General features: G+C 44.0%; 1 protein-coding gene and 1 long non-coding RNA gene across 5 annotated transcripts in view; one reads left to right on the top strand and one right to left on the bottom strand.

The window, feature by feature from the left end:
• LOC119388138 (uncharacterized) overlaps window positions 1-17,521 on the bottom strand; it is a 266,896-nt gene that overhangs the window by 9,631 nt on the left and 239,744 nt on the right. For all 4 annotated transcript variants that reach the window (XM_049413829.1, XM_049413830.1, XM_037655785.2 and 1 more), the window contains one exon: window positions 1,657-1,793. In XM_049413829.1, coding sequence (XP_049269786.1) covers window positions 1,657-1,793 — 137 coding nt within the window. The remainder of the gene's footprint in view (window positions 1-1,656; window positions 1,794-17,521) is intronic.
• LOC125757745 (uncharacterized) lies at window positions 4,498-9,422 on the top strand. The gene is made up of 2 exons (XR_007415513.1): window positions 4,498-4,946; window positions 6,269-9,422. It is a non-coding gene; the product is annotated as an uncharacterized LOC125757745 (long non-coding RNA).

Below are 17,521 nucleotides of genomic sequence, written 5' to 3'. Positions count from 1 at the left end.
GGCTCTCCAGATATGCAATTCAACGGCCACATGTATCGAATTTCTTACCTATAATAATTTGGTTTCAGAGTTTTAATATTCGCACACCGCTAACAAAAATTTCATAATAGTCCTTCTAATTTGGGCGCACGTTTTTATGATCAACAAGGAGCACTAAAGAATATTCGCGATCTTAAATTGCCTCGACCGTTACTTTTCTAATTTCTTCTTTTTAATTTTAGCGTATTGCACGTGATATTTAAGGCGGTTAAAACTCAGTTGCTCGACGGTTTCCGCCGAGTTGATTGCTTCAGTTTCCCCTCGTCCGAAACGGGAGATCTGCAAACAGTGAAGTGGTGTTCCATCTCTTTCTATTCATGAGCTTGATGCCTCGGCTAAAGAAATTCAGCATAACGAGATTTTTCACATTTAAACAAGAGCATTGAAAATTCAGCAGATATGAAGATCGGGCAGACCGAACTGGCGCGTCCATGTGGAACAACCTCCGACTATCGCCTCTGGAAAGTTGGTTTTACCAACTTTCCAGAGGTAGCGGCGATTTCGTCGGCGTACTTTAACTGAGAAAAAAATGTGATCCAATTAGAGAGATCTTTCTGAACAGAAGAGAAACGGCGGCTCGGCAGTGAGCCTGTTTTGAAACTCTATTTTATTAGGCAAGGCGCGTTTATCCATGTCGAAATTTGGCAAACGTAGTGAGCTTCATGCATAAATACTAATAATTTTTTATCTAAACCCGGAACATTGTAATCTTGGAATAAAGAAAAACAAAGAATCGCTGCTTACCATTTTGCCTACTTGCTCTACACCCAATCTTTAATAATAATATCTGGGATCTTACGCCCCAAAACCACGATTTGATTATGAGAGACGCCGTAGTGAAGGTCTCCGGAAATTTCGACCATCTGGTGTTCTTTAGCGTTCACCTAAATCCAAGTACACGGGCCTCTACCATTTTGCCTTCATCGAAATGCGACCGCCGCGGCCGGGATCGAACGCGCGACCTTTGCGTCAGAAGGCACCCTGACCGCTATACCACCGCGGCGGACTACACCCAATCTTTACTGTTCATAAGATAATTTATTCGCTTTCTTTAGATTTTCTCTCCAGGCTTTCTTTCTGCACAGAATTCTCCGGCGTCTGGAAAGTTAATTCAACCCTACAGTCACAAGCATGCGTTTTTTCCCCGTTTTCGCCACAATTTCGTCATTACAAGTGAGTAAATTGAGGTTTGGCTTGTAAAAAAAATAAAAAAAGAAGAAGAAAACATCAAATACTATACTTGCGCGTCGCGTTTCAGACAACAAAGGTGGTCAAGCTTTGAACAAGCTGACCATCCGCCCTCTGCTTCCTAAATAGGCTCCTAGTTGTGCTTGATAAGCACCGGTGTCACGGGAAAAAGGGGAGAGGATCCGACAAGTCGATAGGTTACATTCGCCAACACCTACCCCGTTGCCCTTTTATACATGTGACTACTACCAAGGGGTGATTCTATTCTAAGAAAAAAAAAACATGTCAATCATCCAACGTCACAAGGAGGAGGAACTGAAGGAAAGTCAGGAAGGTCATCCCAAACTTCTCTATGCGTGCGACGCCACAACAACATGCTGACTCCAAGGACAGATTGCGTGCTCAGCGCAAGTGCACTGGCGTACTCACCGCTATCTAGAGCGTCCCGGCACTTGAGCTCGGCCGTCATGCGGCCACTCTCGACGAGCAGGCCCAGCCGGTTCCTCTCCGAGTCAGCGCAGCGTCCGATGCGAGACTCGATGGCGCTGAACAGGATCTCCAGCTCCCTGAACACATTATGCAAGAGAGAAATACTCTGTAATGAGCGTTCGAAAACTTTGAAAGACACTAAAGAGAAAAAAAATTTTTCTCGTGCTAGCAAATTAGGATTTCGCAATACCAAAAGCACCACTTTTACCGCGAGAAGAAGCTTGGTAAGCGGAAAAAAAAACACGCAAAAATAAACTACATGCGGCGACGCCGCCTTGAAGTTCCCGCATCAGCTAGCCGTGACAGCATAGATTTTGACGGCGCCTTCTTGTGCCTATGTGAACGTTTATTGGCAAAAATTGTTTACATCGTGTTATAAGGAACTCAGTCTTAACATGCCAAGTCTCAGGAAATTTCATTGAATCCATGTGGCCTAAATACACAAAAAATATCTTGAAGGTCGCCACGTCGCGGTGACGTTCACGCGCTATAGTTTCGACGCGAAATTCAAGAATGAAACTTTGACCTTCATTTTTTTCTTCTCCTAATTAACCCGTAATGGAGAATTTAATGGCACTAGAATACTGAAAGAATTATTTATCTATCTAAACTGACTTAACGTATCACTTTAGTTTCTCTTTAACCTGGCCATAGTGCGCATGGCACGAGGCTTCCCAGACGGTGTATAAGTAACACAAAGGGTGTGTGTGGGTAGGGAAAGGAGGGGGGGAGGGGGGCAGCGATATAACGACGCCACGCATAACACAGGCTACGGACAATTCAATTTACTGAGAGCTGGTCGTCTGAGGCATTTGTCTTGCAGTAAAGTCAAAAGCGCCGTCGTGTAGCAGGCGACGCGGCTGCATCGCGGTCCCCATTGATTAACGTATGCCAGGCAACGGAAGGCACGGTTGCAAGGCATGAACCACGGCTAGCACGCGCCGCATGAATAAGCAGCGCTTCATTTGTCTCACCATGCGCTTGGCTGAAATGCATTCTTTTTAATTAAATGAAGAAAAGACGCAGACGAAAACGCGAGAAAGAAAGAAAACAGAAACATGGCTCGAAAGGGAAGGCTAATTTGATTCGAGATGCACAGGTGGCCCCCATAGTTGCATGGAGAAGCATCGTAAACAGTTGCTGGAATAGCTATGAACCGTGGTGTGTTGAATAACATGACGGCTCAGCGGCTGAGAGCGAGGGAGAAGTCGCAAATCGTGTTTCGATCACTGCCACAACTTCAAGCTTCAATGCACCAACACCACAGGGAATAATAAGGCCGTAACATCTTTCTTTCCAATAGAGAAAGACCCTAAATTGGTCGCTTTTATTTTTCATGTGGTGTTGTCAAGTTACCTTTCAAATTATGGTAGAACAATGAAGCTGCTCTATCATGTCACTCTCTAGGCAGAGCAATGCGAGAGAACATTTAAAACCGCAGCATATTGACATAACAGAGTTTGAGAATTGGGGACCCAAGACGCTGGGCCCCCAAGCTGCACTGGGCAGCCTGCTCTTGCGTTCGGCTGATCAGCAGAGTTCGAGAATTGGGCCAACGCAGGCTGCGTTGCGTCAAGCGCACGGAGCGCCACGAGTGACGAAATTTAAAATCATGCGAGACGCGGGCCATACTGTGCCATGGCCCGCGCTGCGTCTGCGTCTTCTCGCTGGTGACCCAAGACGCCTTGGGGCACCGCGCTAGTTTGCAGTTTTTGCGTCTCGGGTCAATGCGAGCGCAAGAGCCCAAGAGTGGCTTGGGTTCTGCGCATGCGCCCTGGCTGCTCGCAAGCTTCTTGGGTCCCCAAGCTCCTTGGGGCCCCAATTCTCAAACTCTCTATTACCTGCGAACGTTATGCGACGTAGCGCGCAGGGGTTACGAGAAAGGCTGCGTAGCGAATGGATCCGCATTAAATTTTACCCGTGGTGTTCCATTACTTGGGGTTTTCGCCTTCATCGAAATGCAGCTGCCGTGGACGAGAGGCGTACTCGCCAAATCAGCGGCACCATGATCATAGCCTTGCGCTACCGCGGTGGTTGTGACGTACATTGTAACCGTTAGTCCCTAATAACGTTTTCATTCGGCCTGCGCATCGCATTTCGGGCAGCAGTAACCGAAACGCCATTTATCCTGCCCGAGTAAGGACGACATTTTATCAAAAACTTTGTTTTCTAACGTACTGCCCATTAGTGGAACGACCCTCCTGCCCACATTACCGTGATGATGGATTACGTCCAATTCAAGCCAGCTACAGAAAAACATCGCATCATGTAACCCATAACTTCTATACGCGTACGCATGCATCACGCAGTGCCCTAAATTGAGGCCTACACTGCAAACGGGTTTGAGCCTTTTACACTGCAAACGCAAACTAGCCTAATTGGGCGTTTTAAGGGCTACAATCCTCCTTAATACTACCTTCATCTGGACAGTACTACCTTAGGGTGTAATGAGGTGGGTGTAATAAAGTTCTGCGTCCTCAGTTTTACTTCGTTAAGAAATTATGTGGAAGAAAGGAGGTAAATTCACTATCTGACGCCATTCGTCGAATGGAGTTCAAGAACCAAAACACTCCCATCTCATTTCCTCTGGCATGTTTTCTCTTTTTTTTTCTTTTTCGAAGCTTTCCATAATGCCTTCAGTGCTGGCGGGCATGCATGCAGCTGTGCGGGGGAAAGAAGTAAAAGAAAGAGGCGGCATGCTTCAGCGCACTAAAAATCCCTTCCACAGATAGCCCAGAGAAAGAAATATACGAGACCCTCCGAACGGCTGGAGAGGAAACGAGGAAGCCCTTTGGCCTTGGCGGCCCGCCCCCGCCAGGTCAAAAGCAAGCCAGACGAGGCGCTATTGAAGTGAAATGGGACAAAGCTTCGCGCCGCATGCGCGCGCGAAGAAAAAAAAAACAGAAAAAAGAAAGAAACGTGAGGAGGGAGTCGTTCCCGCGGCGGCGCGATCGTCGTACCAGCGCCTCGTCGTAGCAAGGCCGGCTAGGCCTTGTGAACGCCACTTCTCAAGTGATCAGCTGTGTCGGTCGTGTGTGCGCGTTTTGTGCCTGCAGCCTCACTGTGTTCTCGCCGCTGGATGTGATATGCGTGGTTTGACGACAGTGCGACATGCTGCGCTGCGAGTGCGATAATCGCGACGGCCTGTCGACTCAAGCGAGCGTGCCGCTGTGCATTACCAAGCAGATGATGGGCACCCTGCGTGCTCGGCACAGTCAGGAACAAAAATGGTAAGTAATACTGATGTTCCCTCTCTTTGCGAGCCCTTACCGTCGCTTATGCACCTGTAGATGACCTTCTGCACATTGCGTCGATTGAAAAGTGCAATGAAAAGCAAAAAAAAAAAAGAAAGAAAAGAAAATCGGCATGTCAAGCTTGCGAAATGCCCGCCAGCGCACCATGAGCGTGGCATGTGACCCATGCCGTACATTACACGCATGTCATTCATTGTTTCCATGTTACCAGCCGTCATTTATGTACGTCATACAGTCACGTCACGCTATACCAATCTTGGTATGATATCAAGTTAGAGAACCGGACGTGAGTGCACCAGGCTCCATGCCGTAAATGACATACATGTCGTTATTTTCATGTTACTATATGTCATTTATGTTCGTCGCACAATCACGTCACGCTATATCAATTTAGGTGTATGTCAAGCTAGCGAACCGGCCGCGAGCGCACCATGAGCGTGGCGTGTGTACATGACATGCATGTCATTATTTTCATGTTGCCAGCTGTCATTTATGTTGGACGTACAGTCACACTGCACAATACCAATTTTGGTGTATATGAAGCAGGCGAAACGGCCACTAGCACCCCCGAGTCCATGTTGTCAAAATAACGCCATACATGACAAGCGTGTCATGATTTGCATGTTAGAAACTGTCGTTTATGTGCGTCATACACTCTTGTGACGCCATACCTGTTTTGGTAAATATCAAGTTAACGAAACAGTCGCAAGAGAACCAAGAGAGTGACGTGTAAATCATGTCGTTAATGAAATGCATATCATGATTTTCAGGTTAAGACCCATCATTCATGTTCTTCATGCAGTCGTGTCATGCCACACGAAGTTTGGCATACATCCCATTAACGAAACACCCACACGAGCTATGAGTCGTAGGCGGCTAGATAGATACGTAGATAGATCCGTTCAAAGTTGTGGAAGTGTTTAACAAATGCTTCGCATTTAAGTCGTTAAACTCAGATAGCAATGATGTGTGATGCACGTTTTGGAACTTCTGTGAATATCACTCATGCTTCATACGACCAGTCAATCGACCCAGGAGTGCGCCCTGATAAAGTTGTTTGCACGATATAATTTTCTTGCCTGCGATAAAGCATGAATGAGGCATGATGCTTTCAGGGAATATACATTACAGCAAAAGGCCACGGTTATCACATTGTCACATGATGGAATGTGCATAAAGGACAACTTTGTTTTCGATTTATTCTTTTCTCCAACTTCATTTGTTTGTTTTAATCCTTCGTCATCGTGTCAATTTGCGCACATTGACATGTGACAAGACCGTGCGCTCTCATTTTGCAGCATCTACCTTGGATGCAGTCAACTAGCCTGGACATCTTTCTCCCGCCATGCAACTGTGAGAACCCACCGAAGCACAGATTGTCAGGAAGTGAAAAGACTTTTCGGCAACAATGTTGCATTGCGCACTCTGCCCGTCTCCTGAAATAGCATATTAAGGTACATAAGCACTGTACCTTCATACATATGCATCAAGGAACAGTGAAATAGCATATCAAGGTACATTAACATCATTAGCTTGGATTCATTTAACTAGAACGAATAAATCATGTTAAATGACGGCCATATCATGTGACAGACATCTGCTAAGTGCAGTGTGTATTGTGAAGCACATGTGTTTTATGGTATTGAATGAATGGATAAATGTTTATTCCAGCAAAATACAGGAAATGGGCCTCAAGTGAAAAGCGACAATGGTAGCTTGAGAAGTGTACAAGGCCCAGTAGAGCAAAAAGAGAGACAGAGCAGCGGAAACGTGTGCACGTTCAAAGGCAAAACATATACGCATACAAAAAGAAACAGGAAAGACAAAGCAGAAGAAACGTGCACATTCAAAGGCAAAACACCTACGCCATCTGCAAAGTGACAAAATCAAAAAGGGTGAACATTTACGCTAGTGAAAACAATGAAAATCAGAAAACAGTGAAAACAGAAAAGAAGGAACAGCCATTCAATGGCATGGAAGGAATGCAACTTCATTGGTCACGTATCAACAGTGGAATTTACATGTGCATATTCTTAGCCATTAGGAGATGTGCAAGGCTAATTTAATCGCATTGATATAAGTCAGCTGTTGAGTCTGTTGAACCAGATTGTTGAATCATCTTGTTTATTCCCTCTTGTTAATTTGCTGTTTTGCATTATGTTGCCATAGTTTTCAAGGTCAATACATAGTATCATGACTGTTGACACAATTTGACAAGGTGAAAGCGCTGTTATTGTGCCCAGGCCTTAGTTTATCCTCACTAGAAGTGCGCTGTTTATTTTTGCCATGGTTCAGTGCCAAGTTGCCCAATCTTCACTCCTAAGCAGAGTAGGTGCGGTTAATCAAGACCTTGCTAATATTTACAACCCTTTTAAAGTGTACTTATAATGATAACTTTACTGACATCAAAAACTACCCACATAATGGTAAACATGGCGAGAGTACACTTCTGGTGGTGTTTCGCATTTTTTTTACATCCGTTTGTTTTTCGCCCTGTGCACACGAAGTGAAATGCTCACAAGGAAATACTTAGCAGCATCTCAATGTTGTATTTATTTCGTGTTTTGACAAAATGTCTGCGATAAGGATAGTCAAGTGCGAATCTTTGGTAAGACATTCATTTTTATGTGTACAGAAATCTTAGTGGACTTATTTTTTTGTAATTTTCAGGAATACACTTCTGGCAAAGCAGCAAGTGTTGCTTGCCCACCAGTCTGTGTTCAAGACAAGTGTATTGTGGGCATGAGTGTCGGCAGGATTTTGTCTTGGGGGTGCAAGGCAGCGTAACGTGTCGGCCTAGTGAGCAGGAGAGCATTGGTGTAGCTTGCGTGGGGGTCAAGTGCTGGTGTGTCTTGATGGCGGCAGGTGCCCTTTGTGCAAACCCCTGCCGACACCCATGATTGTGGGAACACCCTGATGTGCCTCACTTTACACTATGTCGAACAGCTCGTACATCTTACCACATTTAGGCCAACACTGGTATTGATGCAAAGTGTTATGCGCAATGCTGCGTGAAACGTTTCTGATATCTTGTGCATTTGAAAATTTCGCAATGTTTAAAAAGACGCTGAGTGGACCCAGTGTTATTCAGCAAACATAAGTCTTAACAGGGGCAGTTGGGTGAGTTGGTGTATATTCATAGTTAAAGAGGGTGCAAAAAAAATAACAGCACAGAGAAATCAAGGGGACAGGATGACGCGCTACTAGCAACTGAAGTTTAATCGAAACCACAGAAAGATGTAAACACACAGTACGAAAAAATTACAAGACTAAACAATCACACATCCACAGAGGAATGAAGGGGGCAGACAGGACAATGCGCTACTAGTAACTGAAGTGTAATCAAAACCACAGAAAGATATAAACACACATGACTAAAAAAGCCAAGCACATGTTCAACTTCAGTTGTTAGTAGTGTGTCGTTCCGTCCCCTTTGTTGCTCTGTGTTCTGACTTCGTTTTCACGTTTTCCTTACCTATGAACTGAACTCCTGACTGTTTGACAGTCTCTATATATGTGAGGTCAATATTTATTCATCCTCATGGCATTTCAAGTCCTAGGATCCAATGTGCAAAGCGAGCAGTCACTATTTACAGGAATTTTTTTATTTAGTGCCTGTGATTGCCTAATTGCAAGTTGACGTCGCAGCCATGGTGCTTGGATTATTTTCAATGTGGTAATTATGCGTAAGCCATCAAGTGAGGAATTAAGGATGAACTTTTGAGTTACAGGTGTTACAGATGGCACTAGCTGGCATAAAAACATTGAAGCATGGCTGTACTTGTTATGCATATTAGAAGTATTGGTACATTGCAGTCATGTGATTATGCCGACAAGTTCCCAAGCACACTTCCAGAAATTTACGATGGCTTCCAGGTATCTGTGAGTAAATATGTACAGCAACATATAAAGGCAACCTTGTAATTTTGTGGGCATTGCTGAATGCTTTTATGCACCTTCGTATGTGGACCTACAGTCAACACCACAGGTCTATTTCGGGCTTTTTTGTAGGAAACTCAACTCCAAAATCATGTGCGACATGTTTTGATGTCATAGGGCAAACTAATGCAAAAAAAAAACTGTACAACTGCCTGTCTACACGGTTTCATATTTCCCAAAAGTGATGCTAGCCTTATTGTACTAATTTAATTAGTTGCCTTCGTGTGTAGGCTGACACCAAGTTCCTTGGGTAGCTTATTTTTTTGGATTGTACTTACATACTGGCACGGTGAAGTGCACACGTTAGTGCGCATCATGATGAGATTTTACACCCTACTTTCGTATTGCTTACTGCTGTGAATTATGTATAGTGCTTAGGCTGTACTGTATATGTTGTTCCACGTATTCAGTTTTGGGAGTAGGTTCTGTGCATGACGATGGAAATATATACCTATATCCTTACATTGACACGAGAACTGCTGCTGTTTTGATTCCAATAAAATGTTGCAACAACTGGTTCTTGTATCAATTGAAGTATGACTACTTGCCTTGCATGCAAATTGAAGAAATGAATTTGTGCTTGCAAAACAAATTGCTGAAACACTGCCTGCTCAATGTAACTGCTTGTGTTTTATTACCAAACACATTGAACAGATGATTCACAGATTAGGACACATTGTAGAAGATAGGCAACAGAAAGTTAGACAGAAAGTCATCACTGTGTTCTAACGTAGATTGGGTGATCTTTTATCAATAGTAGCATAATTGAAGGTTGCTGTTGTATATATAAAGTTTAACGCAGTGTGCAGGTGGACGAGGGAGTGCACATATGATAGTTTTTCCAGTTTTCTGCATATTTGCTACAGTCCTCGTGTTTCTGTGTTACGATTGTGAAATTCTGAATTGCAAACAAGCCAACCTCTCTGCTGCTGCGGTGAAGTAATTCAACAGAACCATATTTTCTCAAGAACAGCTGTTCCATTGAGGAAGAGGGTAATGCTTTCTTTTAATGAGTACTGCATCATCTGTCTGAGGGGAGGGCCAAGTACACATGGACGTTCACAAGCAGGGGCGTAGCCAAGCGGGGCGGGGGGGTTGGGAGGGTTCAAACCCCCCCCCCCCGAAATTTTTGTTTTGCTTGCTTATATAGGCACACACACATACAAACGCCCGCATGAACATACATAAAGTATGGTTGAACCCCCCCCCCCCCCCGAAAAAATTTCTGGCTACGCCCCTGTTCACAAGAGAGAAGTGCAAGTACATTTTTTTGTGTTATGGGAGACCTGTCACTGGTAAACTGGGGAGGTTGTCCTTGACCTTGGGGCACGCGTTAGGCATTCGCTTTAACGCGGTGGCGTGATGCTTACCAATAAAAGCTAATTAGTAAGAAATGTAGGTAGTATCCGAGTATGAAAGCAAATAAATACTGAATATGCGTTATAGAGAAGCACTGAATGCCGTGCTAAAGCGTGCATTGCGAATAAGCGCTAATTGCGGAAATGATAAGCGTTCAGCTGCTCAGAAGGCGCTGCTGCCCCTATAGCTGCGTGCAGCTCGCGGCTGTACGCGCGCATTCAACCTGCATTCAACGCACTTTGTGTAGGCGCGTTACAATGTCCTTGTAACTCCCGAATTTTCTGCGTGTGTAATTTTCATATGCGAACGCAGGCGGTCCACACTAAAGGGTGCATTGCGAATAAGCGCTAATTGCGGAAACAGATTTTTGTTCAGCTGCTCAGAGAGCTCAGAGCGCGCTGCTGCCCCTGCGTGCAGCTCGCGGCAGTACGCGCGCATTAAATGCACTTAATGTAGGCGCGTTACAATGTTCTTCTAAGTCGGGCATCTGCGTGTGTAACTTTCATATGAGAACGCAGGCGGTCTTCGAACCGCTCATAACAGCTGCCGCATCTGGACGCGCGCAGTTCGCGGCTGCAGAAATAACGAAAATTGCTCCACAGCATACGCTCATGGAATGCACATACGTTCGCTCATCTGAAGATACCTTTGTCACGCTGGTATTCACGAATTTAGCGCGAGGGAAGAGGGCACACGTTTATAATTTTTCTAGCGGCACGACACGGTGAACCGGAGAATTCGGAGCCGAGGGTGTTTACGTCGATCGGCTCGGCTTGCATGACGCCCCACAAATTATGTATTGACCTTCCGCAAGAGCAAACACACGCCGATGGTACAAGAACAGAAGTTCGAAGTTGTGCCGACGGGTTACCAGCCGCTTTGTACATACATTGGTACATATATAAGCCCACGAAAAAAGCAAGCTTTCTAGTGGTGGCGCTGTGGTGTAATGGTTATAGTGCTTGCTTTGAGTGCGTGTGGTCGCGAGTTCGATTCCTGTGTCGTGCGTACTTGTATGCAAATGTCATGTTTGTGCATGAATACTTTGGTGTCCGTTTTCTATTATGTCCTAGTGATGAATAGTAGCGGAAATTAGCCGGTAAACGTAATATAGTGCCTGAAATATACTTTTTTTTTTTTCATTTCGCGACCGCTCTAGGGCCTCGTATAAAAGGAGGTTTTAAAAGCTCTAAAAAGAAGGAGAAAAACTCTCAATGCGCATTGTTCAAGCCCCCAAAATGGCTTACATAAAAACACCAACTTTACCTCCAAAAGGAGGCTTTAAAAGCTCTCAAAAGAACCAGAAAAACTTCCAATGCGCTCCGTTCAAGCCCTCAAAATGAGTTCAATAAAAACACAAATTTACCTCCTTAGTTCCGTCTAATCACTGCCTTAAAGGATGTAAATAAAACCTCCTTTTGAACCTCTTTTCGAAGGGGGTTTTGCGTAGTACCTTTCGGATGCACGTTATGCGTCGAGCCCGAAACTCCCTAAAGGCTCAAACCGGTTTGCAGCTTTAGGGAGTTTCGGGCTCGACGCATAACGTGCATCCGAAAGGTACTACGCAAAACCCCCTTCGAAAAGAGGTTCAAAAGGAGGTTTTATTTACATCCTTTAAGGCAGTGATTAGACGGAACTAAGGAGGTAAATTTGTGTTTTTATTGAACTCATTTTGAGGGCTTGAACGGAGCGCATTGGAAGTTTTTCTGGTTCTTTTGAGAGCTTTTAAAGCCTCCTTTTGGAGGTAAAGTTGGTGTTTTTATGTAAGCCATTTTGGGGGCTTGAACAATGCGCATTGAGAGTTTTTCTCCTTCTTTTTAGAGCTTTTAAAACCTCCTTTTATACGAGGCCCTAGAGCGGTCGCGAAATGAAAAAAAAAAAGTATATTTCAGGCACTATATTACGTTTACCGGCTAATTTCCGCTACTATTCATCACTAGGACATAATAGAAAACGGACACCAAAGTATTCATGCACAAACATGACATTTGCATACAAGTACGCACGACACAGGAATCGAACTCGCGACCACACGCACTCAAAGCAAGCACTATAACCATTACACCACAGCGCCACCACTAGAAAGCTTGCTTTTTTCGTGGGCTTATATATGTACCAATGTATGTACAAAGCGGCTGGTAACCCGTCGGCACAACTTCGAACTTCTGTTCTTGTACCATCGGCGTGTGTTTGCTCTTGCGGAAGGTCAATACATAATTTGTGGGGCGTCATGCAAGCCGAGCCGATCGACGTAAACACCCTCGGCTCCGAATTCTCCGGTTCACCGTGTCGTGCCGCTAGAAAAATTATAAACGTGTGCCCTCTTCCCTCGCGCTAAATTCGTGAATACCAGCGTGACAAAGGTATCTTCAGATGAGCGAACGTATGTGCATTCCATGAGCGTATGCTGTGGAGCAATTTTCGTTATTTCTGCAGCCGCGAACTGCGCGCGTCCAGATGCGGCAGCTGTTATGAGCGGTTCGAAGACCGCCTGCGTTCTCATATGAAAGTTACACACGCAGATGCCCGACTTAGAAGAACATTGTAACGCGCCTACATTAAGTGCATTTAATGCGCGCGTACTGCCGCGAGCTGCACGCAGGGGCAGCAGCGCGCTCTGAGCTCTCTGAGCAGCTGAACAAAAATCTGTTTCCGCAATTAGCGCTTATTCGCAATGCACCCTTTAGTGTGGACCGCCTGCGTTCGCATATGAAAATTACACACGCAGAAAATTCGGGAGTTACAAGGACATTGTAACGCGCCTACACAAAGTGCGTTGAATGCAGGTTGAATGCGCGCGTACAGCCGCGAGCTGCACGCAGCTATAGGGGCAGCAGCGCCTTCTGAGCAGCTGAACGCTTATCATTTCCGCAATTAGCGCTTATTCGCAATGCACGCTTTAGCACGGCATTCAGTGCTTCTCTATAACGCATATTCAGTATTTATTTGCTTTCATACTCGGATACTACCTACATTTCTTACTAATTAGCTTTTATTGGTAAGCATCACGCCACCGCGTTAAAGCGAATGCCTAACGCGTGCCCCAAGGTCAAGGACAACCTCCCCAGTTTACCAGTGACAGGTCTCCCATAACACAAAAAAATGTACTTGCACTTCTCTCTTGTGAACAGGGCGTAGCCAGAAATTTTTTTCGGGGGGGGGGGGGGGGGTTCAACCATACTTTATGTATGTTCATGCGGGCGTTTGTATGTGTGTGTGCCTATATAAGCAAGCAAAACAAAAATTTCGGGGGGGGGGGTTTGAACCCTCCCAACCCCCCCGCCCCGCTTGGCTACGCCCCTGCTTGTGAACGTCCATGTGTACTTGGCCCTCCCCTCAGACAGATGATGCAGTACTCATTAAAAGAAAGCATTACCCTCTTCCTCAATGGAACAGCTGTTCTTGAGAAAATATGGTTCTGTTGAATTACTTCACCGCAGCAGCAGAGAGGTTGGCTTGTTTGCAATTCAGAATTTCACAATCGTAACACAGAAACACGAGGACTGTAGCAAATATGCAGAAAACTGGAAAAACTATCATATGTGCACTCCCTCGTCCACCTGCACACTGCGTTAAACTTTATATATACAACAGCAACCTTCAATTATGCTACTATTGATAAAAGATCACCCAATCTACGTTAGAACACAGTGATGACTTTCTGTCTAACTTTCTGTTGCCTATCTTCTACAATGTGTCCTAATCTGTGAATCATCTGTTCAATGTGTTTGGTAATAAACACAAGCAGTTACATTGAGCAGGCAGTGTTTCAGCAATTTGTTTTGCAAGCACAAATTCATTTCTTCAATTTGCATGCAAGGCAAGTAGTCATACTTCAATTGATACAAGAACCAGTTGTTGCAACATTTTATTGGAATCAAAACAGCAGCAGTTCTCGTGTCAATGTAAGGATATAGGTATATATTTCCATCGTCATGCACAGAACCTACTCCCAAAACTGAATACGTGGAACAACATATACAGTACAGCCTAAGCACTATACATAATCACAGCAGTAAAGCAATACGAAAGTAGGGTGTAAAATCTCATCATGATGCGCACTAACGTGTGCACTTCACCGTGCCAGTATGTAAGTACAATCCAAAAAAATAAGCTACCCAAGGAACTTGGTGTCAGCCTACACACGAAGGCAACTAATTAAATTAGTACAATAAGGCTAGCATCACTTTTGGGAATATGAAACCGTGTAGACAGGCAGTTGTACAGTTTTTTTTTTGCATTAGTTTGCCCTATGACATCAAAACATGTCGCACATGATTTTGGAGTTGAGTTTCCTACAAAACAGCCCGAAATAGACCTGTGGTGTTGACTGTAGGTCCACATACGAAGGTGCATAAAAGCATTCAGCAATGCCCACAAAATTACAAGGTTTGCCTTTATATGTTGCTGTACATATTTACTCACAGATACCTGGAAGCCATCGTAAATTTCTGGAAGTGTGCTTGGGAACTTGTCGGCATAATCACATGACTGCAATGTACCAATACTTCTAATATGCATAACAAGTACAGCCATGCTTCAATGTTTTTATGCCAGCTAGTGCCATCTGTAACACCTGTAACTCAAAAGTTCATCCTTAATTCCTCACTTGATGGCTTACGCATAATTACCACATTGAAAATAATCCAGCACCATGGCTGCGACGTCAACTTGCAATTAGGCAATCACAGGCACTAAATAAAAAAATTCCTGTAAATAGTGACTGCTCGCTTTGCACATTGGATCCTAGGACTTGAAATGCCAATGAGGATGAATAAATATTGACCTCACATATATAGAGACTGTCAAACAGTCAGGAGTTCAGTTCATAGGTAAGGAAAACGTGAAAACGAAGTCAGAACACAGAGCAACAAAGGGGACGGAACGACACACTACTAACAACTGAAGTTGAACATGTGCTTGGCTTTTTAGTCATGTGTGTTTATATCTTTCTGTGGTTTGATTACACTTCAGTTACTAGTAGCGCATTGTCCTGTCTGCCCCCTTCCTTCCTCTGTGGATGTGTGATGTTTAGTCTTGTAATTTTTCGTCCTGTGTGTTTACATCTTTCTGTGGTTTCGATTAACTTCAGTTGCTAGTAGGCGTCATCCTGTCCCCTTGATTTCTCTGTGCTGTTATTTTTTTTGCACCCTCTTTAACTATGAATATACACCAACTCACAACTGCCCCTGTTAAGACTTATGTTTGCTGAATAACACTGGGTCCACCTCAGGTACTTTTTTAAACATGCGAAATTTTCAAATGCACAAGATATCAGAAACGTTTCACGCAGCATTGCGCATAACACTTTGCATCAATACCAGTGTTGGCCTAAATGTGGTAAGATGTACGAGCTGTTCGACATAGTGTAAAGTGAGGCACATCAGGGTGTTCCCACAATCATGGGTGTGTCGGTGTCGGCAGGGGTTTGCACAAAGGGCACCTGCCGCCATCAAGACACACCAGCACTTGACCCCCACGCAAGCTACACCAATGCTCTCCTGCTCACTAGGCCGACACGTTACGCTGCCTTGCACCCCAAGACAAATCCTGCCGACACTCATGCCCACAATACACTTGTCTTGAACACAGACTGGTGGGCAAGCAACACTTGCTGCTTTGCCAGAAGTGTATTCCTGAAAATTACAAAAAAATAAGTCCACTAAGATTTCTGTACACATAAAAATGAATGTCTTACCAAAGATTCGCACTTGACTATCCTTATCGCAGACATTTTGTCAAAACACGAAATAAATACAACATTGAGATGCTGCTAAGTATTTCCTTGTGAGCATTTCACTTCGTGTGCACAGGGCGAAAAACAAACGGATGTAAAAAAAATGCGAAACACCACCAGAAGTGTACTCTCGCCATGTTTACCATTATGTGGGTAGTTTTTGATGTCAGTAAAGTTATCATTATAAGTACACTTTAAAAGGGTTGTAAATATTAGCAAGGTCTTGATTAACCGCACCTACTCTGCTTAGGAGTGAAGATTGGGCAACTTGGCACTGAACCATGGCAAAAATAAACAGCGCACTTCTAGTGAGGATAAACTAAGGCCTGGGCACAATAACAGCGCTTTCACCTTGTCAAATTGTGTCAACAGTCATGATACTATGTATTGACCTTGAAAACTATGGCAACATAATGCAAAACAGCAAATTAACAAGAGGGAATAAACAAGATGATTCAACAATCTGGTTCAACAGACTCAACAGCTGACTTATATCAATGCGATTAAATTAGCCTTGCACATCTCCTAATGGCTAAGAATATGCACATGTAAATTCCACTGTTGATACGTGACCAATGAAGTTGCATTCCTTCCATGCCATTGAATGGCTGTTCCTTCTTTTCTGTTTTCACTGTTTTATGATTTCATGTTTTCACTAGCGTAAATGTTCACCCTTTTTGATTTTGTCACTTTGCAGATGGCGTAGGTGTTTTGCCTTTGAATGTGCACGTTTCTTCTGCTTTGTCTTTCCTGTTTCTTTTTGTATGCGTATATGTTTTGCCTTTGAACGTGCACACGTTTCCGCTGCTCTGTCTCTCTTTTTGCTCTACTGGGCCTTGTACACTTCTCAAGCTACCATTGTCGCTTTTCACTTGAGGCCCATTTCCTGTATTTTGCTGGAATAAACATTATCCATTCATTCAATACCATAAAAACACATGTGCTTCACAATACACACTGCACTTAGCAGATGTCTGTCACATGATATGCCGTCATTTAACATGATTTATTCGTTCTAGTTAAATGAATCCAAGCTAATGATGTTAATGTACCTTGATATGCTATTTCACTGTTCCTTGATGCATATGTATGAAGGTACAGTGCTTATGTACCTTAATATGCTATTTCAGGAGACGGCAGAGTGCGCAATGCAACATTGTTGCCGAAAAGTCTTTCACTTCCTGACAATCTGTGCTTCGGTGGGTTCTCACAGTTGCATGGCGGGAGAAAGATGTCCAGGCTAGTTGACTGCATCCAAGGTGAGATGCTGCAAAATGAGAGCGCACGGTCTTGTACATGTCAATGTGCGCAAATTGACACGATGACGAAGGATTAAAACAAACAAATGAAGTTGGAGAAAAGAATAAATCGAAAACAAAGTTGTCCTTTATGCACATTCCATCATGTGACAATGTGATAACCGTGGCCTTTTGCTGTAATGTATATTCCCTGAAAGCATCATGCCTCATTCATGCTTTATCGCAGGCAAGAAAATATATCGTGCAAACAACTTTAT

Source organism: Rhipicephalus sanguineus, chromosome 3, assembly GCF_013339695.2.
Source record: "Rhipicephalus sanguineus isolate Rsan-2018 chromosome 3, BIME_Rsan_1.4, whole genome shotgun sequence".
Taxonomy (NCBI): Eukaryota; Metazoa; Arthropoda; class Arachnida; order Ixodida; family Ixodidae; genus Rhipicephalus; species Rhipicephalus sanguineus.
Note: the sequence above shows the minus strand (reverse complement) of the source record. Positions and strands in the feature narration are given on the sequence as shown.